This window comes from Pan troglodytes, chromosome 11 (genome assembly GCF_028858775.2).
Source record: "Pan troglodytes isolate AG18354 chromosome 11, NHGRI_mPanTro3-v2.0_pri, whole genome shotgun sequence".
Classification (NCBI taxonomy): Eukaryota; Metazoa; Chordata; class Mammalia; order Primates; family Hominidae; genus Pan; species Pan troglodytes.
In genome coordinates, this window is record NC_072409.2 from 14,163,388 (window position 1) to 14,188,830 (window position 25,443).

Genomic DNA, 25,443 nt, shown 5'->3' on the forward strand with positions numbered 1-25,443 from the left:
GTAAAAAACTCACCCTGGGTCCCAGGCGAGCATCTAGAATCCCATCCAGTGGCCTCCATGCAGGGAAAGCTTTCAAGCCCGTGGCCTCCCCTAATTTTCTCTCCTTCCTACAGGCAGGAAGGGGCAGACAAAACCCACCCTAGAGAAAGAATTGCTTTTTCTGCTTCCCTGGAAACTCAGAAGTTCTGGCCAAGCCCGGGGATTACTCAATGTGAAAGCAGCCGTCAGCAGCCACCCCTGTCCCAGGCTAGTGGCAAAGGTCCTGTCAGGTTGGTGGGACTGGCTGAATGGGCAGCCCCACCAGCAGGTGGCTGAGCCAGCGGTGGGTGGCAGAGGTGCAGCCAGGTCAAGGTCCCTGGAGCTCCAGCCCTGGAGGTCCCTGGGGCCTGGTTCCCCATCCCTCGCTGGACACACCCCTAAGAGCAAGCGGTTCCCATAGCAGGAGGCAGAGAAAGTCAGGGTACCTTTTGAAGTGGCTCCTGAGAAGCTCCAGGGAAGGTCTGCTCCACTCTGGGTTGAGGGCAGACATGAGGTGCCTGGGCCTCCAGGGAGCTGGGTCGCCTCTCTGGGCTGGGGTGGGTGCAGGAAGAAGGGCCTCTGTCTCCGCATGGGACTTCCCCTTCCCAAGACTCCGGTCCCCAGACACCGCCAAAAGGAAACTCCCCCACCACGTGCTGCTCTAAAAATAGCTCCGGCTGCCACCTCCAAAGCGAATGGAACTTGTCACAGCCGCCACGGAGCCCCCTGCTTACCAGGGACTGGAATCTGATGGCAGCGCCACCCGATTAGACCAGTGTAGGCTCAGGGAGGGACAAGGGTCCTTTCCTTTGGTCCTTGTGCTCGCTCCCCACCTATCCACACTGGGGCCCAGCAAAATGCTGAAAAGCATAACTGTTCTTGCTGTTTGTTTATTTATTTATTTGAGATGGAGTTTCGCTCTTGTTGCCCAGGCTGGAGTACAGCAGCATGATCTTGGCTCACCGCAACCTCCACCTCCGAGGTTCAAGCGATTCTCCTGCCTCAGACTCCCAAGCAGTTGGGATTACAGACACCCACCACCACGCCCGGCTAATTTTGTATTTTTAGTAGAGATGGGGTTTCTCCATGTTGGTCAGGCTGGTCTCGAACTCCTGACCTCAGGTGATCTGCTGACCTCGGCCTCCCAAAGTGGTAAGATTACAGGCGTGAGCCACCGTGACCGGCCCTTGCTGTTCCTTTAAAAGCTTAACCCTTTCTATTCTCTCCTTTGTAAACTGGGCCCAAATCCTTGGTTGCCCATGAGATGAGAGCCCTGGCAGGCGGCAGTCCTGGTTCAAGTTCTGGCTTAGCCACGTCCCAGTTGTGTGCACCTGCATTCTCACGGGTAAAACAGGGACAAGGGTAGTATCTACTGCCCGGGGTGCTGGTGGGTTACATGACATTGCACGAGTTGAAAGAGCTTAGGGCCAGGCGGGGCACAAGGCAGATACCCCATCAGTGGGGTTGTTATTTGATTGTTATTGCATCCTTATTCGGGCCCTGCATTCTCCAAAACAAGGGTGCGGATCCAGGATCAGAGGATGAGGAGTGTTCGTCTTCCCTTCGGGACCCTGCAATGACTCAGACACAGTTCCTGTTCTTACAGGTCCCCAGGAGCAGGCCCTGGAACTGCTACCCACAAGCTAAAAAGAGCATGAAGCTGCTCAGGAAAAGGACCCATGGCTGCTGCTTCTGGCTGGGCCAGGTCACGGGGAGCTTTGGACAACAGGTAGAAAACCTGAGGTGGCCCAGAAGGACCAGCAGGGTTTGGACTAAAGGGGAAGGGGATTCTCAGTAGAGGACACCGTGGGATCAAGGGCACAGAGGCCAGACAGACCCCCCGCCACCCAGTCTGTGAGAGGAATCTGGGCTCTGCAGGCCAGCCCCGGCCCCTGGTCCCCAAGAGGGGCTCTCCGTGGCCAGCACCTGCTTCCTTTTTCAGAACGAGCCACTTCTGCCCTGGGCAAACCACCCCTGTGCCCCATCTGCAGCTCATCGCCACTGGGACTGACACAGGCATACGGCAGCTGAGGCCCTGGAGGACGCGTGAGTGAGATCCTGGCACTGAGGCTCTGCCACCTGACACACACCTTCCCACCAGCCGGCCCCAACTGTCGGGCACATGCTAGGTGCCAGCACCCTTGGGGGCGGAGGCTGGGCCCAGGCCAGCCATCCACAGGCCCTGGGGGCTGGACTCCCAGTCAGGACCTGGTGCGTGTGGCACCCCTTGAGGAGGTGGCCACAGATCCATGTCCCCTACAACCCTGCTAGTGGGCGTTACCAGCCTCATTTCACAGAGAAGGCTCCAGATAGGCCAGGCCAGGGCCTCCTGAGAGTCACCGCGAGCCCCCAGCATCATCTCCACGCGGCTGTGCACACCTCAGTGCATCCAGGTGGCGGCGTCTTCTTTGCCCAGTCCTACCACCCATACGGTGTGACGGGGCTGGCGCATAATCACAGCATCTGGGGCCACACCATGGCAACCCCTGCACCTTCCTGTGTTGCTCTCCTGACCAGGATCCTCACTGAACCCTGGAGTTGGGCTTAGGAAGTATGTGGCCATTTTTAGCTTCGCAGGAGTGGCTTGTGCTCTGAGCTGTGCTGTGTGTGGTCTGGTGGCCCAGGACTCATACAGCCCAGACTCCCATAGGGCTGCATGGTCTTGGGAAAGTCACAGGCTATCTTTGGGCCTCAGTTTCCCCACCTGCAACATGAGTGGGTTGGACTTCACAGTCTAGAAGCGCCCCTCTTGTGCAGATGCTTCTTATATGGCTGACAAAGGATCTGTGATTCACTGGGTTGCTCTGGAATTAAACTGGGGATCCTGTATTTAATCACGTGCTCATTTCTGGGCACTAGAAAACCAGACCTTTTCGGTCTGGAATTGCTAAGGGAATTTGTTCTTGGACCCTGGATCACTTCTGAGCCCTCCAGCACCTGCACACTGCCTTCCTCACGCATAGTAGCCATAGTGACGTGGGGCTGTGGCTTGGATGCCTCCTGGGCTCCCCAACACACAGCCATGGAGGCGTGTATATGGAGGCATGCATCCAGGGCACCCATCAGTGTCGGGTGCTGGGCCAGATCCTTCAGGGATAGTGCCAGGCTGTGTGCTCACAAAACAACCCTGGAAGGCAGACAGTGTATCCATTTGACAGATGAGGAAACTGAGACTCAGGGAGTCCTAGCTGCAGAGGCAGAGCTTGGATGGGAATGCAGGCCTGAGTCCTGACCTGGACATCCTCAGCAGTGTGTCCAGAGCACCCTCCCCTCAGCGAAGGAGCAGATGGAGTGTGTGTGGGGGGGGGGGGGCGGGGGGGGTGTCCAATCAAAGTCTTAACTAGGTCAGGCGTGGTGGCTCACACCTGTAATCCTAGCACTTTGGAAGGCTGAGATGGAAGGATCACTTAAGCCCAGGAGTTCAAGGCTGTGGAGAGCTAGTATTGGGCCACTGCATTCCACCTGGGTGAAAGAGCAAGACCCTCTTTCTAAAAAAACAAAAAACAAAACACCAACCAAAAAACCCCAATGTACTTAACTGCGTTGCTGAATCACAGAAGGGGCCGTTAATTTCAACGTGGGGCAATGAAGGGGGCTGCAGGGAGGCAGTGTCCTGGATCTGAGAAGAGCAGGCCAGGCTGTGGGGAGGTGGAGAGGCAGCAGGCTCAGGGGTCTGAGAGCCCCGAGTACAAATTCGGTGCTGCCTCCATCCGCCCATGTGAGCCTGGGCCAGTCCCAGGGTCATCCCTTTGCAGTTCCCTCTTTTATAAACTAGGAGCCACAGTAGGACCCATCTTGTAGGGTTGCCGTGAGGACCAAGTGAGGTATTTTACATGCAGGTAAAATACCAGCCCAGGATTATCAGGGCCCGGGTATGCAGAAGAGCTTAATAAATGTGGGTACTGGGCCGAGCAGGGTGGCTCACGCCTGTAATCCCAGCACTTTGGGAGGCTGAGGTGAGTGGATCACTTGAGGTCAAGAGTTCGAGACCAGCCTGGCCAACATGGCAAAACCTCATTTTTACTAAAAATACAAAAAATTAGCTGGGTGTGGGGGCGGGTACCTGTAATCCCAGCTGCTCAGGAGGCTGAGCACTGAATCACTTGATTCAGGAGAATCACTTGAACCCAGGAGGCAGAGGTTGCAGTGAATTGAGGTCACGCCACTGCACTCCAGCCTGGGTGATGGAGTGAGACTCTGTCTCAATCAATCAATCAATCAATGTGGGTACTGCCACTGTTATGATTCCTGTTATCATAAACAACCAGCCCTCACGCAACAGCGATATCCCTGCAACAAGTATTTCCAGAAACCCACTTTCCAGGGAACCCCAGCCTTATGGACACCAGGCCTTTGGGCCTGTGGACCTGGAAGGAGGTGTCCAGGGCCTCTGGGGATCCCCCTTTTGGGAGGGCGAGAGAGGCTGCACAGCTCCTGCTGCATCCTCCCAGGAGCTGGGAAGTGATGGCAAAGCATTTTACAAAGTTACCAGGACAATGAAACTGAGCTGGCCCCCTCCCCCACTGTCTCCATAAAATAAATCTTGGCCCGTGGCTGGTGAGAGACCCTATATATTTACATGACGATTGTGCCTCATGATCACAGGGCTCATGGTTCCAGCAGCAGCATGTGGCAGAGACGACAGGGGTCCTAGGAGAGTCACTATTTTCCGGCGACTTTTATTGTCTATTATATTCCAGCGTTTACAGGGCTCTGCTCCAGGCCTGGCAGGAATATCGCACACCGTGGGGCTGGCAGGACTTAATATTCCAGTCTCGGTCCTGCAGATCCATCCTCCGGTCTCATCCATCCAACCAAGTCTTTGTGTGATTTTGAAATCCCAGGGAGCTCCATAGCCTCTGGTGGACAGGGCTGGGGTCTACAGGCACAGGTACTCCCACCCAAGCCATTGGTTTAGTTCTGGTCTGTTGTTTCAGCCTTGAGGAACACTCTTAACTCTGTGGCTGTCCTTGGGTGAGCAAGGGGCTGTGCAAATGAGAGAGCTATGGGGGTGCACTAAGCTGGCTTCTGGCTCGTGGGGGCAGCTTGTTACATCCTAGGGATTTTGTGAGACAGCTGATATCACACTGGTTGCTTGAAATCAGCCATGGTGAGAATCTTTACACTATGGGAACTGGCAAATGCTAGAAGTCAGGGGTGTGTACAAATCTCCCTCGTCCTGGAACTGTTTGTTGAACACTCACCAGTGTACCTCAGGGAAGGAATAACCCAGTGGGCACCTGAGAACCTGAAAGGACGTGGACTCAAGAGACAGGTGTGAATCCTGACTTCCTTAGCCACTTGCAGTGTGACCTTCAGTAAGTAATTTCACTTTCTGAGCCTCAGCTTCCTTATCTGTAAAATGGGCCATACCTAAACTCCTGGGGTTGCTGTGAAGATGAGGACACTTTATGGAAATTTCCCTGGGTGACACTCGGTATGTAATAGGTAACTTTTATCATTCATTTATTCAACACTTACTGAGCACCTACTCCATACCAGACTGTCTTGGTGACAGGGATACAGAAATGCCCCAGAGGGTGAAATGACACATTTCTTCTGGGCGGTTTTTTTTCTTTTTTGAGACAGTGTCACTCTGTCACCTAGGCTGGAGTGCAATGGTGCAATCTTGGCTCACTGTAACCTCCACCTCCCAGGTTCAAGAGATTCTCCTGCCTCACCCTCCCAAGTATCCAGGGTTATACCTGCATGCCACTACACCCAGCAAATCTTTCTATTTTTAGTAAAGATGGGGTTTCACCATGTTGGCCAGGCTAGTTTCAAACTCCTGACCTCAGGTGATCCACCCACCTCAGCCTCCCAAAGTGTTGGGATTACAGGCATGAGCCACCACATCTGGCCTGGTCAGTTCTTGATGGTCTACAGAGTGACTTTTGTCCACACTATCATAGGGAGCCTCATGACAACCTTGAAAGGTGGGAAGAGTGGGAATGATGTTCATTTTTGAGATGAGGAGATGGGGGCTCAGGAGTGGCCACGACTTGCCCAAGGCCCCTTACCAGCGGGTAGCAAGGTGGGGCTCGGCCCCGTGTCTGCCTACGTCGTGCTCCAGGCCCACCTTGGCACCCATCTCTGAATTCCCAGGCCCAACCAGGCTGGCCCCTGCTGGTGCCAGGGTAACCTGAAAGTGAGCCTACACAAAGGACAGGAGGACCTGGGGGCCCCAATCCTGGGTTCGAGTCTTGTCTCCATGACCTCCTGGCCCCTAGGTCTTTCCCCTAGGGATCCCCATCACTAGGCCAAGAGGGCTGCACCCTGTACGCTCCTGACCCTGATGTCCCAGGGTCTGTCCCCAGGCTTCCCGGTCTGGCCAGCTGTCCCTCTGTCCCCCGCAGCCAGGGGGGCATATCACAGCCGGGGGGCAGCAGGTGGACATATCAACACCTGCTGTGCCCCAGCTGGATCCCAGGTGAGCCAGGGCCTTTCGGGCAGGAAGGAAGAGGGGAGTGAAGTAGGATAGGGCTTGTGTACCTCATCTCACCCTGTCAGGCAGGGCTCATGCACCCATTTCACAGATAAGAAAACTAAAGCTTAGAGAGGGGAAGTCCCTACTCGTGTCAGCAGCTTCGGAGACAGATTCACACCCTAGGCTGGCAGCCTCTGGAGCTCATGGCTGGGGTGCCCAGCAGAAATCAGAAGGTGACCAGGCCCCTCAGGTCTAACGCCCTGGGGCCTGCAGATGGGACACAACTGGCCCCCGGGCCTCAGCCCCGAGTGGCTCAGGAGCCCAGGAGCACTGCAAGGAAACAGGAGAGCGAGAAAAGTGCAGGCCAGGCTGATGACTCAAATCACCTTTGACACGAGGAGGTGGGCAGAAGCACGCAGCATCTCTGGTGGGTTCACCTCGCTTCTTAGAAGGATGCGTCACCAGATTTTGTTTAATCAGCACTCACCCGACCTTCGTCCAGGGTGGCACTTCTCGGCTGGCTTGTCTCTGTGGCAATCACAGACTGGCAGGTGGGGCCACCTCCCTGTCAACAGAGGACACCTTCTCATTTCACAGCCGGGGAACCTGAGGCTGGGGGATTGGTTCCGGGACACACAGCAGGGACTCAAGTCTTCCAACTCCTTTGTCAAGAGGTTAATTTTTCTATTTGTGGAGAAGGGAAAGGAGGATCCTATAGAGCTTTAAAAGAAAGAAAGGGGAAAAAAAGAACTAACAGCTGAATAGAATTGCAACAAGGCCCCCAGCCAGCCCGAAGAGGTTTCAGACATTCTGTGCAGTCGGAATTCTTGTGGGCTGAAGGGTCACGCGATTTCCTCTGCAAAAGGCAGTGTTTAAAAAGTCTGACTGCGGGGGAGGGCAGGGAGGGGGGAACCGTTCACGAGACTAGGAGTCATGAGTTTCAGCCTTGGCTGCCCCAGTGACTTGCTGAGTGACCACAGCGAAGTCCCTTGCCCTCTCTGGGCCTCAGTTTATCTGTATTTATTTAGTATGTACCCAGCATCGTTCTATGCACTTGAGTGATGTTAACTTACTTTAATCCTCATAACAGCCTTGTGAGACAGGTAAATTATTATCTCCGTTTTACAGAAGGGGAAAACTGAGGCTTACAGTATGCTGCCCAATAGAGGTGGGAAAACTGGGATCTGAACCCAGGTTGTGTGGCTCCAGAACCCACACTCCTAACTGCTGGTGGCCCGGCCCTCCTGCCTGCGGCCGGCCCTGGCTGCTGTCTCGTGTCCTTCCTGTCCTAACAGGCTTTGCATCTGTGGCTTGGACACAGTGGAGCCAGCGGGCCTGTGTTTGGAGATCCTGAACCATCCTCCTCGATCTCGGCTGTTGCTCCGATCTGCTGCCTCTTCCATGAACTCTGATTTCTTCAGTTCACTCAGTAGCCTTCAGAAACTATAGCCTGGGAGACTCTCGGGAGGCTCCCTGGGTCATGGTGGCCATCGACCCAGCTCTTTGAGCCTTGCTGAGAGCCTCAAGTCCAAGCAGGAACAGACGACCCCACTCTGATGTCCGCTTGGAGTTTTACATGCAGGTCGGCCTCTGAGACTGCAGGAGGGGAGCCTGCCATTCAGGCATCCAAGAAAAGAGTGAGAAAAACATCTATTCATAGCCAAACAGAGCCTGCTCTGTGGAAACGGTGCTACCAACGCGACAAGCAGACCAGCTGTGTGAGGGCTTCCCGAAAAGTCTGACCTCAGAGCACCCGCATGGAGGGCTCAAAGGCTTGAGCGGTCACCAAGCCTGTAAAATATGCCTCGACGTTCAACCGTGCCGTGCCTGAGGGAATACGGTTCTGACCCAAAACCTGGGCTTGCCTTCCAAAACGAAATTCTTCAAACAACAGACATTTTTTGGCTTAAACAATCTGCTGATGTGTTTTCCTCTGCTCTCTAAAGTAAGGAATACTCACACTAACAGCCACAAAATCACGTGCCACCACTCCGTGGCACCTACTGCACCACGTATTTGGGTCCACTGGCTCACCCCATGAGGTGGGCATTCCTGCCTTCATTTTGCAGATAGGGAAACTGAGAGTCAGAGTGGTGCAAATTTGAAGACCTGGGAGACAGCAGAGGCAGGGGCTTGAACACTGGTGCCAGCCTGGAGTTGGGGATGAATCTCGGCAGATCCTGTGTCATTAAGGGAAGCTCCCACCAGACATGCAAGAGCAGAGAAAGTTCCACCAGGTGGTGCATGTGGTCTCGGACCCCAGACACACACATTCTTCCCTCCACAGGCGTCCGGAGAATTCCTGCAGGGGCAGGTGTGGAAGGACAGGGCCCAGCTGCAGTCAGAACAACTCCATAGAGACCGCCTCAGTCCTGCCTTTTTAAGACACTGGAACCCATTAACTGGGAATTTTGTGCTGAACGCCCAGAAAATCCCCGAAGCTTTGCTCATAGTTTTGGGTCAACATTGGATAATCATTAAACAAACGTGTGCGTGGTCGCTGCCACGCTCCCATTCCACTCCTGGGAGCAGGAAAGACCCGAGTCCGTTCACTTGAGGCCTCATGTTTCACCAGATCCCCAAGGACTCCATCAGTCCACATCCAGTATTTTATTTTATTTATTTACTTAGAGACAGAGTCTCGCTCTTCGCCCAGTATGGAGTGCAGTGGTGCCATCTTGGATCACTGCAACCTCCGCCTCCCTAGTTCAAGCAATTATCATGTCTCAGCCTCCCAAGTAGCTGGGATTACAGACATGCACCACCACACCTGGCTAATTTTTGTATTTTTAGTAGAGACAGGGTTTCAACATGTTGGCCAGGCTGGTCTCGAACTCCCAACCTCAGGTGATCCTCCCGCCTCAGCCTCCCAAAGTGCTGGGATTATAGGCGAGAGCCACTGCGCCTGGCCCACATCTGGTATTTTAAAGATGGGGAAACCAAGCCACACAGCAGAGGCATCACATGCCTCCAGACATTCCATTATTTGCTCACTCAATGGACACACAAGTGCTGGGCACCAAGCGTGTGCCAGGCAAGGGGGACCAATCTCCATCCTCAATGGGGCTCTCAGGCGTCCCTTAAACTACAACCAGGGTGCCCACTGCTCTGCAAAGCAGGGTGTGGAAACACAGGAAAATGTGCGTGCAGTCTACCTGGGGCATGGGATTTTTCCTCAGAACGGGAAGCAGCTCTGAGTGGAGGAATGGGGGCAGGGCACTCCAGGCAGAGGGCATGGCACGTGCAAAGGCCTAGAGGTGAGGCAAGCCCCGTGCGAGTTGTGGGATAGAGGCCGAAATGACAGCAGTGGCATCAAGCCTGCAGAGGGGAGGCTCAGGAAGTAGGATCCACAGGGCACTGCCATGACCTGCACATGGCTGGTAAGGGGTGCAGAGCCAGGGCTGGCACCCAGCTCTCCAGGCTCCCTTCCAGGGCTCCCTGCACACGACCCTCCCTCCCGCGATACCAAGTCTAGGTGGGTTTTCCTCAATGCCAATCAATGCCTGAGATGCAGCTTAACAGCCTCTGCCCTCTGTCCAGTGCTACACGCGTGCACTCAACTTCCCCACCCCTGCCCGGTCGTCTCAGCTAACTGTGTCCTAGGACGTGGGGAAGGAAATGCCTATAGATTCTCCTTCCCAAGAGGCCCCACTGAGGCTCCGTCGCAGGAGTGGCATGAAATTTACGTTCTGGGCTCCAAGATGCTCTCTCTCATTCAGTATTGACTGAGCACCTACTATGTGCCAGGCCCTGGGCTAGGCACGGGAAGGGTTTGCCTTGTCATCCCCAGCATTCCTGAGAGGGACAGGGCTGGAACTGTGCCTCCTACTTCACAGGAGAGAAGTGGGGCTCAGCAGGGCTCTGGGACTCCCTTGCTTGAGATCACTTGGCAGGGAGTTGTCAGGGTGGAAACGTCTGATCACAGGGCCTTTGCCAAAATAGATAAAGGCCTCTGGGGAACAGGGGAGGCTGGATTCCCTCCTTCCTGCCCCACAGGCTGCCCTTTGTCCACAAAGCGGGGGAGGCTGTGCTGGTGGGCGCTGCCGGGAATGGCGGGGCCCTGTCATTACTGGGAGGGGCCGCTCTCTAACCCAAAAGAGCAGAGCCAGGGCTGGCGGCCTATGCTGGGCGCTGAGACGTCCTCAGCCCTCAGTGGTCCTGGCTGGTGCCACCAAAGGACCAAACGCTGCAAGCCTGTTTTTAAAAAACATCGTGCTGAAGACCAAGATCTACTCAGCACTTGTCTTTGGGTCCTGTATGAAAGCGCAGGAATGAATCTGGGATGCAGAGAGTCAGGGGGATCCCGGCCCTCCCGTGCCCCTGAGTATTCAGTGGGCGTGTCTGACCCACCCCCTGTGGCCCCAGCCTGGCCCTTGCTGTGGTGACAGCGTTCCCCCGCCAGACTCTGCTCCTTGGTCTTCTGTCTCCTCCTGGGAATGAGGGCAGGCTCCCTGGACCTGCCCTCCTCATCCCTTACGCCCCCAGAGTAATGTTCCCCCCAAACCCTTGTCTATCTGGAACTGGGGCATAGGCCCTTACTTGGAGATACTAATCAAGTTAAGCTGGGGTCACATGGGATTAGGGTGGCCCAAATTCAATGACGGGTGTCTTTCTATGAGGGATGGACACAGAGACAGACGCACAAGGAAGAAGGCCATGTGGCGACAGAGGCGAGCACTGGAGAGATGTGTAGACGAGCCACGGAACGCGGAACAAGGAACAAGGAGGGTGGCTAGCGCATGCCAGAAGCCAGAAAAAGGCACGGCAGGTGCTTTGTCAGAGCCTCCACGGGAACTGAGCCTACCACCAGCCTGATTTCAGGCATCGCGCCTCCAGGATTCTCCATGAGAGAATGAATTTCTATTGTTTTCAAGCACCCAGTTTGCAGTAATTTGTTATAATATCCCTAGGAAACCAATACGCCCCACCGCACACCAGGGCAGAGCCGGGGGCTCACGTGTGGCCATGACTCAGAGGTTCTTGAGGCATCAAAGTCTGCCCCGGGCTCCACTTCTGTGTCTGGGGTACAGAAGTACATCAATGGCTTCCGGGCCTGGAGGTGTCACAGGCCTGGAGAGCCTCTCCCACATTTTGAAGATAGACATAGGTTGCCAGATTTTTCTGGCATCTAAAATAAAACGTCCACCTAGTATCACCATCTTTCATAAAAGAAAGGACAGGCCGGGTGTGGTGGCTCACGCCTGTAATCCCAGCACTTTGGGAGGCTGAGGTAGGCAGATCACCTGAGGTCGGGAGTTCGAGATCAGCCTGGCTAGCATGGTAAAACCCTGTCTCTACTAAAATACAAAATTAGCTGGGTGTGGTGGCAGGCACCTGTAATCCCAGCTACTCAGGAGGCTGAAGCAGGAGAATCACTTCAACCCTGGAGGTGGAGCTTGCAGTGAGCTGGGATCGCACCACTGCACTCCAGTCTGGGCGACAGAGTGAGACTCCACCTCCAAAAAAAAAAAAAAAAAAAAAGAAAAGAAAAAACAGCTGACATGGAAAGTAGCTATGCCAAGCCAGGCCTTCCTTTTCTTATTTCACCGTGGGTCCGCGGAAGACTTCACACGGCCCTAGGCCTGGCCTGGGTCTGGGATTTGGGAACCAGTGGACTCAGGCCACTGTGCTAGGTGACTTTTTCAATCGTGGCTGAGGAGAAGCATGGCCGGCCTCCTCCACTCTCCTATGAGTACAAAAAGGGGGTCTCCCTCTCAGAAATGTGACCAGTATATTCCAGTGAACATGAGGGTAATTCTAGTGAACACTCTCGGAGTACTGGGTGATTTCCTGGTCTGAGGGAAGAGGCCCCCAGGCCAGTCACCAGGCAGCCTGCTGGTAAGGAAGAAAAGAAAACACAAGCGAAAAGTGGGAGATGCAGCAGGGAAGCTCTGATCTTTCTCAAGAAAAACAAAAGCGCTTTGTGAGGCTGAGGTGGGTGGATCACCTGAGGTCAGGAGTTCGAGACCAGCCTGGCCAACATGTGGAGAAACCCCAATTCCACAAAAAATACAAAAATTAGCTGTGGTGGCATGCACCTGTAGCACCAGCTGCTTGGGAGGCTGAGGTGGGAGGATCCCTTGAGCCCAGGAAGTCAAGGCTGCAGTGAGCCGAGATCACGACACTACCCTCCAGCCTGGGCAACAGAGCAAGACCCTGTCTCAAAAAAAGAAAAAAATGAAGAGAAAAAAGCAAAGCAAAGCGTGAAATTATACACAATGTGCAAATGTCAAGGCTGAGGACCCCAGCTCTCTGCAGGGTCCCCTCATAAACCCGTGCCTAGCCACAGAGCGAGGTGCCAGATGCCTGGTGCTCCAGGAATAGCTTTCCAAACATGTGGCCCTGGAGGCCTGATGACCCAATGGACGCTGGTCACCTCGTGCTTGGAAAACGTCACACCCATGTCTGCCCCACGGTACCCAGTGCTGGGACAGCAGCCCAGGGAAACATTCGCATGAGCGTGAGGAATGTTTCTTCTCCAGCAACTCCAGGCGCTGCTGCCATCTCTAAGGACGCTCCAATGGTGGGGATACCCTCTCCTGGAGTGCTCGGCTGGGACAGTCTTGGCGTGAGCGGCAAGCCTCACTCAGATGATAAGGTCTGACGCCGTACCCTTCCAGGCCCCGATTTCAACTCCCCTCCCTCCTGTTCTGCACGCCTAGACCGGGGGCAGGGTGGGCCCCAGTTCTCAGGAAGCCAGGAAACACACTCTTTTCTGGGCTAAATGCCCAGATTCCTCGAGCAGTCACAGGACACACTTTTTCTGAGCTGATCCAAAGCCACAAGTGTGGACTGGAAGTTTCTTTGGGCGGTGTGAACCTGCAAGGACACAGCCAGGCACACCTGGAATTCCAGGCTCAAAGCTGGTCAGTGAGAGAGGCCCCAGCTGACCCTGGACAGGCAGGGGCTCCAATCCTGCCCTGGCGGTGTGACCCAGGGATGGGCCTGCCCTCTGTGGGCCTCCATTCCCTTTTTGAGAACACCAGGGTTAACCCACTCTGCCATCATTTGCCAAGCATTTCTTGAGAAGCTTGTGAAGCCATGTGCTGTCCGAGGGGTTGGGGACGCAGGAGTGGACAAGACAGAAAAGGCCTTCCCCTCCCACAGGTTTTGCGTGGTTGGGAGGTAGACACAGACATGAGAGTGAACAGACATGGTCATTTCAGACAGCGATACGTGCCTTGAGGGAAACGCAGCCAGGGAGTGACTGGGTGGTGCCAATAAGGGGCCGGGTTTCAAAGAGTCACTGGGGCCATCAGATCAGATCATGCAGCAAATTCCTTGGCACATAATCAGCACTCAACAGACAAAGGGGTTCTCCTGTCCTCCCACTGCACAGGTGGGGCAAGTGAAGTCAGAAAGAGAAAGGCTGGGCCAGGCGCGTGGCTCACGCATGTAATCCCAGCACTTTGGGAGGCCGAGGCAGGCAAATCACTTGAGGTCAGGAGTTCGAGACCAGCCTGGCCAACATGGTGAAACCCCTGCCTCTACTAAAAATACAAAAATTAGCCAGGCGTCGTGGTGTGTGCCTGCAGTCCCAGCTACTCGGGTGGCTGAGGCAGGAGAATCGCTTGAACCCGGGGAGCAGAGGTTGCAGTGAGCCGAGATCGTGCCACTGCACTCCAGCCTGGGTGACAGAGTGAGACTCCGTCTCAAAAAAAAAAAAAAAAAAAAAGAGAAGAGAAAGGCTGGAGTAGGCTGCAAAGGGACTGGGCTGGTGTCGGGCCCAATCTAGCCCCATGTTTCCCAGGGGTCCGAGGGGGAGCTCCCTGCCCTGTTTGCCCCCATAAAGACCCTCCTGCTCTTTCTTGGTGAGAAAGTGATGCCTCCGGTATCACAGCCCAGGCTATCCCACCAAGACAGGTTGAAGCCCCCCATCCTCTCCAGGCCAGGCCAGAATTGAAATATGGGACACTCCACCTATTTGCTGGGAAACTTCGCCCAAATTGGTCACCTCTCTAAGCCTCACTTTTGTGATCAGAAAACCAGGAAAGAGATCTACTGAAGATGAGATTGTGTAGGCAAAGTGCCCCGGTACACAGGAGGTCTGAGATCGTGCTTGGTCCCCCCACCCTGGTCTCCACTGATCCTCCCCAGCACTGTGGCAGGGGCTGGGGCGGGTGCTCTAGGTGACGGGAATTCTCAAGGGAGTGGGGAGTCAGATGTGGTACGAAGACTTCTTTGCTGGGCATCTTAGCCAAGACCCTCAGCCTCTCTGAGTCTCAGTCTCCCCAGCTGTATAATGTGTCAACCAACATACATGAAGTCATCCAGCCGGTATCTGACGCATGCGTCTCCCCACCCTCATGCGCCCATTCAACCTAAAAATATTCTGACCGCATCCCAAGTGGGCACTAAGTCCTATGGTGGGCCAGGGGTGGGGGGGTGTGGCTGAGCCCCTTGTTGGCGGGCAGAACCCAGTCTCCTCTAGAATCCTCCTGCAGCCACCTGGGTCTGCGAGGGGGTGAGGGCTTGTGGGCTAGCCTGGGCTCATCTTCTTGAGCAACTTCTCCTCCACGGAAAACGACACCCAGACAGACCTGGAAACAGCCCTCCTCAATGCCTGGGACACTACTGCTCACCTAGGGGAACCTACAAACCCAGCCCATGCCCCCAACACCTACAAAGTACCACAGATATAAACAGTCACACATTGCTTAGCGACAGGGACACACTCTGAGAAATGCATGATGAGGCGATTTTGTCACTGTGTGAACGTCTTGGAGTTGACTTATACAAACCCAGATGGTCTCGCCTCCCCCACACCTAGGCGATAGGGTGTCGCCTGTCACTCCTGGGCTACACACCTGTACCGCATGGTCCTGTACCGAGTACTGCAGTCGACAGTAATTAAATGGTCAGTATTTGTGTGTTTACACGTGGAAAAGGTACAGTCAAAAGATGGCATTATAATCTTATGGGACCAACGTCACATACGCAGTCTGCTGTTGACCAAAGTGTCCTTATATGATGGTGCATCCTGTATTAAAACTCAAAGCCGCCCCTTCTCACAGCTTCACCTTGGACTTCTCAGACCCAAATAAACAAATAAATGCAGGGAGGATCAGAAATCAGTCACAGGGACAACACGATGCACTCTCCACAGCACATGAGGAGCAGGGCTCTTGCAGATTCACGAGGCAGCCTGGAAATTGGGGATACAAATGAATTCCGTGGCCGCCGACCTGCCTGGATGGGGCCTGCGGGTGCGCTCCCGTGAACGCGGGCCTCTCTTGTCCCCAGGAAGCAAAACAGCTTCTCTGACAGGGAAGAGAATAAACGACACGCAGAAATAGGAATTTAGGGAAGACAACACTTTCCTTCCTCTCCCCAGGCAGCGCTGGGAGCGTCACAGATTTTATCATTTATTCTCACAAGTCGGCAGGCATTGGCCTGGTTTTTCACAGGAAAGCCGAGAGAGGCTGAGGGTGCCAAGGTGAGAGCCCTCCGCCGCCCCAACACCCAGCAGGAAAGGGTAGGAGAAGGTGGTGGGATGGGAGAAAGAGCTGAGGATTCTTTGTTTTGTTTCTGAGATGGAGCCTCACTCTCTTGCCCAGGCTGGAGTGCAATGGCACAAGCTCGGCTCACTGCAACCTCCGCCTCCCATGTTCAAGAGATTCTCCTGCCTCAGCCTCCCAAGTAGCTGGGATTACAGGCATGTGCCACCATGCCTGGCTAATTTTTGTTATTTTTAGTAGAGGTGGGATTTCACCATGTTGGCCAGGCTGGTTTCGAGCTCCTGGCCTCAAGCAATCCACCTGCCTTGGCCTCCCAAAGTGCTGGAATTACAGGTGTGAGCCACCACACCCGGCCCAGCCAAGGACTCTTTTTGGGTGGAAGTGCGGCCTCAGGTAGCTGAGAGGCTCAGGAATGTCCACAGTGGCATCAGCACCTGGGCCTCCCCACTGGCCTCTAAGTCCTCCCAGCCTTAGCACCGTCATTTTCCACACGCGCCACCAGACACATATCCCTAAGACCCCATCTCCCCTTCCTTATCCACCTTCAAGGTTTCTGGGTTGCCATCCCTCCTGAGCTTAGCACCTAAGACCCCTTGACCCATCAAGCCCAAGCCCAGGTGACGTCTGTCCTCCACCACGTCAGCTCCACGGAGCCACTTATGGTTCCTGCAACTGCTGTTTCCCACCTCTGCACCTGCTCACGCAGTCTCCCCATGCTCTAACTGCAGGCCTTCGCCACCTGGCCAACCCCTACTGATCTGAAGGGTGCTCTGATGAACAAGCCACAATAGCAATAGGAGGAGGAATTATTGTTTAAAAAGCTAATAGCTAATATTTACATATCAATAATACTGTTAGGATTTGCATGTATGGAGGAGGGGCTGTGAAGATTCAGGCTCAAGCACTGGCCCCTCTGCACACACTCCAGCCACACATAGACAACCACTGTTCCAGCCACTGTCGTCCCGAGTCCACGGGGATTCAACGGCCCCTTCGATGTACCACGGGCTCATTATTGCTTCATGATTTTTCTTTTTCCACTCTTGCTCTTAGGCTGACCCTATGGCTTCTGTGGGCCTCGGCCTCACCCTGCTCCCAAGCCAGATCCAGGTATGAAGGGCCAGGGTCAGAGGAAAGTTAAGGGCAAAAAGCACATTGCCCTCCTTGACTGGTGAGGAGACTAAGACCAGGGCCCCAGCCCACCCTTGCCCCAGTCACCCATCCAGAGATGATTCCTGAGACTCTGGAGCCACTGAAGCCCCTGGGGAGCATTTCTTCTGACTTGCAGCCCAGAATTCTTTACTCCCTGATCCAGGGGTCTCCAGGTAGGAGCTCAGGCTGTGGACACCAGGTGCCCGGCACTGTTCCAGGCTGCTCCCCACTTCTCCCCACTCTCCCCAGGACAGCCCCGTTCCCCCTCCTCTCTCCTGAAGTTCACAGCCCCCTCCCAGCCCCCCAGCCTCCACGGGCCACACTCTGCTTCAGGGGGGCCACTCCCCTGCTCAAAACGTTTCCAAACACCCACCTCCTGCAGGATCAAACCTAACTGTCGTTTAAAGGATCACCGCAGCAGGCACAATGGGTATGTGAGTCACAGAGCTGGTTCCATCCGTCCCGCTGACCTATCTGTCCCCAGAAAAGGCCTGGGCTTTGGACACAGTGGTCTCAGCATCTCAGCTGTCCCCATGGCCACAGGCCTGAGGAACAAACGAAGGGTGCATTGCTCCCTCCCCTCATTACCGTCACCGAGGCCTTTGCCAGGCCAGGCCCTGGGCTGAGCACTGGGACCACAGAGGAAAGTGGCTCAGTCCTAGCCCTGGAGGGGATCCTGGGGCAGGGGACTGGCCATTAGTGGGCCTCACAGGGTGGGGGGCCATGTTGGGGAAGATGCAGAAGGGGCTATGGAGGCACCAAGCAGGGGTTTCTAAGCAGTGTGCTGAGGTCAGAGGAGACTCCCCAGAAGCAGTGATGTCTGAGAAGTGAGAAGGAAAGCATTACAGACCCAGAGAACCAGGAGCTCCGCCTGGCAGAGGACAGGGCCTGGCAGGCGGGGGCAGGCAGCTGGAGCTGACACTTCTGAATGCTGACCCCGTTACCCATGGGTTCTGGGCTCCATGACCGTCACCAACCAGGTCACCCCTCCACAGTGCTGGGAGTGAAGATGAGGAAACCGAGGCTCAGGCAGGTGAAACCATGACTCAAAGACATCCGGCAAGTTAGTGACGTGGATGAAATGGCCCTGGTTTAAATAAGTGGGCACCTACATCTCATCCCTAGAAGTTTAAAATTACGTTTTTAAAAACATTCACTGTAGGATTCCAACTGTTGGCTCTTTGGGGGCTGCAGAGCCTTCATCAATCCTTCCTTCTGTTATCTGTGGAATTCCCACTGTGTGCTGTGCACAGTCTCACCCTCCTGGAGTTTACTGGGATGGAAGTGTGGTGAGGCACACGATGAACTAATCACAAGAACTAAGCAGAGCTCGTGCCCCTGGGGTCCCTGCTCAGGTTAAGAATTGTACTAAGTTAGGTCTGGTCCTTTTCACACCCATCTTTTCATTCCTGTGCACACAGCAGACATTGCTAATCAATGCCAGTCTCCAAAGCCTTCTCAACATGGCATCTCAGGCAGCCCCTATCAATCTATCAGAGCCGGCACTGGAGAGGACAATGATTGCCAGCCTTGCTACAAATGGACATGCAGAATGGCAAGCACAGTGCGTCAGACCGGTCAGCTCCCAACCTCCCTCCCTCATTCTCAGGATCCCAGACCCCTGAAATTCTATCAGATGTCCAGGTGGAATACATGATATTCAGCATTGTCCTCGATCAGCATTCTTACATGAAAGCAAAAACCCTCCAGATGTCTGCTCACTTTCTTGGGGAATTGGGAGGTGATGCTGGGACAGGCTGTTGACAGGTACCCGGACTGTGAGTCCACATTCTGCTGCTTCTGGAGCCTCAAGGAGGGGCACTGCTGGTCCTCCATGAAAATGGACAGACTGAGGTTCAAACTTCAGTGCTACTGCTCATGAGCTGTGTGACTCAAAGCAAGTGTCTACACTCTCTGGGACTCTGCTGTTTCATCTAAAAAAGAGGACAGAGATACCACTTCCCAAATTTTGGCCAGCACAGTGCCAGGCATCTGTCAGCAGCCCATAAATGCTGGGTCCCTCCTTCCCTTCTTCTGAAGTCAAGGGGCTGTGGTACACAGGTGTCAAGCCCCGTTCACATCTGCCACTGGGGCCATCACATGCCCTGCCACAGCGAGGCTCACACGGGACATGCGCAGGAAGCAGATTGGATGGACCCTGCGGCCTCTGTCCTCCATGGCCAAGGATCTTTACCACCCAAGGAAGCATCCATTTGTAAGAGTTTTCTCTCCCTCTCTTTCTTTCCCTTCCCTTCTAAGCAAAACTGCCTGGCGGCCAATCCTGCCTCTGTCCCCAAGACAGTTCCAAAGGGCCCATCTCATCCCACAGAAGTGATGGCGGTAATTCCATTAATGGGAAGCAAGATGAATGGTACCCTGTGCCCAAAGTGTATGAGGCAAGACGGAATGGGGGGGCCATGTGGGGAAGGAAAGTGTTGCTGGAATTCACCCTCCGTTGGGGCCTTATTAGGTCCTGGAAGAGCCGCCGCACTCGCTAAAACCTGCTTTTGCCAGCAGAAGCCTCATTTTACAAATATACAACAACAACAAAAAAACCCGTAAATGGGAAGAAAACCCTGAAGATTACGCTCCCCTGCTGCAGCGAGGCTGCGAGCCGCCGCTCAGAACTGAAGTCTTTAGCCTCCTCAACTCCCGCTTTAAATAAATGGCCTAAATGCCAGCTCACCATTTCGTGAATGCGGAGCACGGCTGTTTCTTTGCCGTTTAAGGACTGCTTGCCAACGGTGGGACGGGACAACTTTGGAAACATTTTCTTATAAAAGGCTTGCCTGTTCCAGATGCTATAAAACCCCATCACCCTGGCTGTCGGTCCCAGGAAGGGTGGATACGGGCCCCTCTGCTGTCACAGACACACGTGCCCTGACTGCCCGCTGTCATTTCTTAAGTCTTCTCCAGCCCTGAGAATCAGTGGCATTTTGAAGGCAGTTTCGCTGTGGAATGAGTGTCCATTTCCACAAGCATGCAAAGGGTTCCGTCCCCTCCCCCGTTCGGGATCAAGCCCTGAATTGTTCTTTAGGCCTCAGTTTATCCAAATGCAGGATGTTGGGGAGGCCCAAGCTAGTCTGGAGACCACCATGGATAATGGCAGACAGAGCAGGTGGATGTGGAATAAGGCCACCCGGGGCTGTGTGACCTCGGCAAGCCACACAGCCTCTCTGAGCCTCCACTTCCTCATCTGTCTCATGAACCTAACCCCACACACCTCACAGCCTTGGAGCAAGGAGTCAACACAACCCTGGCTCACGCGGAAATGGTCATTTTTCAGGCCAATTTTAGCACCAACAGTCTTTCTCTATTCTTCTCTGCAGAGCTCTCCTGCAGCACCCAGCACAGCCCTGACACATGGGCCGCTGAGAGTCTACTGCTTTGAGCAGAATCTTTGGTTTTTCTGCTGCCAAGAATTAAAAAAACATCCATTCACACTAGGGCAGAGTGGTTCCGATAGTGTGGTCTGGAAGCCACGGGCGTGGGTTCAAATCCTGACTTGGCAGTGGGCACACTGTGCTCCTCAGCAAATGATGCAGCCTCACTCAGCCTCCCTTTCCTCATCTGTAAAATGAATTAATAGGACCTGACTCTCAAGGTCACGAAGAGAAGTCGATGCGATCACATGTGACCAGGGCCTGGCCCAGGTGGGTCTCCATGACCAGCAGCGTTAGGGGGAGCGGTTGTGAGTCTCAGGAGAGCCTGGGGAAAACTCCCACATTGCAACTGGAAAAACTGATTTCTCAAAGACACCTTGAAGCAAAGCAAAGCCCGATGAGGCCTTCCCAGGACGCTGGGAGTGCTGGGACCTCACACGAAAGGCAGCATGTTAAATCCCCAGGGATTGCCCTTTAATGGAAGAAAGAGATTGAAGGAACTCCATTCTTTGTGGCAGCCATGGGCCACCACGCTGTCCCAGCTACCTCTCCCCAGCACTGCCTGGCCAGGAACCCTGCATCGGTTTCTTGTTTAGGAACCACACCACCAGCCCTGTGCAGGCAGGGACTTCATGCCTGGGGCTCATTACTGTATCTCAGCAGAGCGCCTGGATCTGTGGGATGAAATGAATGAACAAAGAAAACAAGGAAGGGATGAATTCCTTAGGGAGGGCAGCTCTGGACTGAGAGCCTGCCCTGTGGCCTGGGGAAGCGCTCCCCAGAGCGTCACAGGGGCCACCAAGCTCCGATCTCACCCCATACCATGTCGTTTACCATCAACACAGAGTATCAAAGGCCTCTTCTGGGCCTGGCGTGGAACTGAGGACTATACACCCTTACCACAATAGACTGGGAAAACTGCCCCAGAGACAGGAACTGCTATTACCCCTTGCTCCACAAATGGGAAAACAGAGGCCTGAGTGGGCGGTGACAAGCCCAAGAGACACGGGGAGCACAAGGTGGGTGTGACTCACGGCCAGGTGTGCCTAACTCTGCCGCTGCCACCTGTCTCTATGGGCCTAAGTACAGCCACAGAGCTGGCCAGGCCTTGCAGGAGAAAAGCTGGAGCTGTGGCCCTGAGATCTGCTCCCTGCCAAGAACAAGGATGGACTGCTCAGGGGCAGGAGTGGACAGGCAGCAGCGCTGAGGTCTGGCCCCTGTCCTGCAGATGCAGATGCAGCAGACAGTGGGGGCAAGAGGCCCAGCCGGGGAGGGACCTCAGCCAGCCAGTGTGCCTGGGATTCATGTGCAGAGAGCACTAACTCTGGGGCCAGCCGGGCCTGGGTTCAAATCTCAGTTTCCAAAGTGTGTGGTTTATGGCTTTGGACTGGCAGCTTCATTCTCTGAGCCTCAGTTAACTTCATCTGAAAAACAGGATCAGCTCAAAGTTGTCACGAGGATTAACGAAGGCAACACACGGAAAGTACTTGGCCGGGTCTCCGGTGCACAGTGGGTACTAAGTAAGTACCCCTCACCTGAGCCTCCTTGTCCATGTTTTCAGAGTAACCAGACATCACTCCCTGTGGGTGCTGAGCCTCCCCATTATGGGGCTGGGAACAGCGTGACGGCTGGTGGAATCCAAGCTCCTCACCCTCTCTGATCTCTGGGGCACCACGTGTTTGGCGCTGTTCCTGAGTGAGAAGGTTGGCAACCACGCCACTTGATTTCTGACCCTTGTCACTCAAGGAGTGGAAGTCAGAGGGGTTGGGTTTGTTAGTGCAACAATCTCTGGCAATGGTGTGAGAGATTAAGTCAGGGAGGGCTGACCACGGTGTGTCTTTGGCACCAGAGGCTCCGGATGAAGAGGGAGAGCCCCTGGCTGGCCGACTAACCTGCTGGGCCAGCAGTCTGCAGACAGTGCTTAATACAGAACTTTCCCTTCAAATCAGATCTGGCCCCAGCTCTGTGGAGAGAACCAACATAAGGCCCTTGCTCTGTGTGAAATGTGTGTGTGGGTGCCATGGCCCCTCCCATCAGGCTGGCTTCATGTCCAGGTGACCTGGCCCTGCCCTAAGAAGGGAGCCCCAAGCGTAGGGCTTCATGCTGTGCTTTCACTGTCCTGAAATGCTTCATGTCATCTTTGAATCTGTGTTAAGTGGAGTCTGGTGGAATAATGGAGCACATGCTGGCAGCACAGAGTCTCAGCTGCCTCCCCAGGACAGGTATTCAGCTGCCTGCTCCCGCACCCAGCAACCTCTGCCACCCGCTACCTGCAGCAGGGGCCTGGATGCAGGCAGGAGGGTCGGGGGCAGGTGTGCCCACACCTGTGAGGTCTGCACTCACCCTGAAAGTATCTTGTGTCCAGGGAGTGAGACATTAAATAGCAAACAAAAAACATCATGACAGATGGAAAGAGATTGCAAAGGAAAGGAAAAAACTTTTTTGTTTTTTTTTTTTACTGCTTTTTGAACAAGGGAACTTGCAGTTTCATTTTGCACTGGGCCCCACAAATTTTGTAGCTGGCCCTGTGTTTTATTTCCATGGACTTCTGACCCTTCCCCTCCCACTCTGGGGACCTGGGGACATCCCTAGGCCCCTGCAGAATGGGAAGACACCACTAGGTCTAAGACCATCCCTTCCCAAGAGGCTTCTTGGACACTCAGCCCCCGCCCTGCAGGTCTTGTGGGTTGAACTTCTAGGGTTGGCTGTTCATTGCCGTCTTGTGTGCCAGGCCCCACTCCAGGTGCTGAGGATGTCTGATCAACCTTTCGAGGCCTCTGTGCTTGAGGGGCTCCAGGGCACAGAGAAGTAATGCAACAGGCAGGACCAATGGCAGCAGATGCCGGGGGATGGAGCACATGGGGAGATGGAGCACTCAGTGGCAAGCCCCACAGACAGCATGGTGGGGGGCGTGGAAGGAACGGCTACTGCAGCTGGCACATTCCAGGTGGCTCCCAAAGGCAGGGATGCTGCGGTTGGCTCTAGGAGACTCCTCTATAAAAGGGGAACACCTTCATTTAACTGGCTGGACTGTGGGAGACTGAAAGGGCTGTCAGTTGATTCCTCCCAGGGCACTGCAGGGAGAGAGAGAGGCTGAGGCAAAGGCTCAGGGGCCACAGGACACTTATATGGGGGACAGTCTGCAGTAAACTCCCTTAACGACTCTGCAAAACCAACAACAAAGAGAAGGGCAGAGGCTCAAGAACCACATTTCCTGAGCACCTACTATGTGCCAGGCACCGGGCTGCAGTGGCCCTTCCACACGACTCCCTGCCCCTCCTAAGCTATTCATTCCTTGTGCCTTCCAATCCCATCCGACATTTTACAGACATCGCCTTCCTTTCCTGTGATTTAGAAAGTCCACCGAGGCAGGCGGATCACTTGAGGTCAGGAGTTCGAGACCAGCCTGGCCAACATGGTGAAACCCATCTCTACTAAAAATACAAAAAAAAATTAGCTGGGCGTGGTGGTGGGTGCCCGTAATCTCAGCTACTTGGGAGGCTGCGGCAGGAGAATTGCTTGAACCCGGGAGGCAGAGGTTGCGGTAAGCCAAGATCGTGCCATTGCACTCCAGCCTGGGTGACAAGAGTGAAACTCCATCTCAAAAAAAAAAAAGTCCAGTTAGCACCAAGCAAGGGGTCACCCAGGCAGGGGTGGGGGGTTTTCGGATATGACCTGTCACCCCTAGAGTAGCACGGCACAGTAATTAAGAGCTAGAATGCAGAATGGGGTCAGCCTGGATTTGCTCCTGGGCCACTCACTAGCTGTGGGGTCTGGGGTGGACCACTGACTTGCCCTGGGCTTCAGTTTCCCCTCTGTAACTTGGGGTTAATAAGAGCCCCACCATCTGGGGATGCTGTGATGATTCAATGACATGGTATCAGTGAAGGGTACAGCGCTTGGCAAGCGCTCAATAAATGTCAGCCACTGTTTTTGTCATAAAACCCCAAAACATCACATCAGAAACTCAGGTGTCCTGTGACGCTTCTCGGGATCACAGGAATCTGCTCCCTCCTTCCCGCATCTGCCGAGACTCTGCTCCGAGCCTCCTCTCTCCCCATTGTCATGTCGCATCAGTCCATAAATATTTAAACAACATGTCATCAGATTATTATAACATATGATCTATAGCACTGATGTGCTGCAGTTCTGTGCATTTGGGCTTCATTTTCAGAATATCGAGACATAAAATATTTATGTATTTAGCCAACCACGCGATCTCACATTCTGTCTCAAAATGCTGGGTGGTGGCAAGACGCTGAACTGAGACACAACGTGTGAAGGGGATGCCTTGTTCTCACGTCGGTTCCTGGGGCATCTGGATTGTTTCTGGTTCATTCTGGGGACGTCACCACGTGGCCTGTGAACAGTGGCTGACTGGGTATATCACAGCAAGCAGAGAGAGAGCCAGGACTAAAGACCCCATCAAAACACCACAAGTGTCCAAACCACTACGGACTGTGCCATTTGCATTTCTGCATCTCCATGAGTCTGCACACAGTAGGTGGCTGTTAAATGTCCACTGGGAAGTGAATGCATTCACCTGTGGCACACAGCACACCCTATGGGCTGGCACACAGTAGGGACTCAGTCATATTTGTTCTGTTTCATTCCGCCCCTAGTACCCAGCACCAGGCCAGGTACATCAGCAAACAGTGCTGGATGAATGGCAATTGAAGGAGTAAATGTGTGACCAGATAAACCACTTAATTAGCTAATAAATGAATGAGGGATAATGACTCCCTATCTGCTGGTCCAAATTACACTGTGTAAGACCCTCCTCCTGAGAAATAAAGGCTCTCCAGTAACCTGCACTGGGTAGGAAAAGGGGTTTTTCTGGGTCATTAAATATCTCAATTGCTAACATTAGCACATCACAGTGACCATATGTCCTGAAATTTTCAGGACTGGGTAATTTCAAAGATGCCACCCCATAAGCCATTTGAGCATCCAGAGACTTCGCACAGCAGACAGCATCTTCCAAACCATCTCTCCTGTCCCTGAA

At 54.1% G+C, this 25,443-nt stretch overlaps 1 protein-coding gene across 9 annotated transcripts in view; it reads right to left on the bottom strand.

Moving 5' to 3' along the window:
- Nucleotides 1–25,443, bottom strand: part of NEK6 (NIMA related kinase 6) — a 95,715-nt gene that overhangs the window by 59,859 nt on the left and 10,413 nt on the right. Inside the window, exon 1 of one of the 9 annotated variants that reach the window (XM_016961631.4) lies at nucleotides 6,832–7,010. The exons of 4 other annotated variants lie outside the window; for them this stretch is intronic. Coding sequence is in view for 2 of the 5 variants with exons in the window: in XM_003312275.7 (XP_003312323.4) it covers nucleotides 465–609 (145 nt within the window). In the remaining 3 variants the exon portion in view is untranslated. Of the gene's footprint in view, nucleotides 1–13; nucleotides 6,571–6,831; nucleotides 7,011–25,443 lie in introns of those variants that run through there. 4 more of the 9 variants (XM_016961628.4, XM_003312275.7, XM_003312277.7 and 1 more) reach the window with 4 other exon arrangements.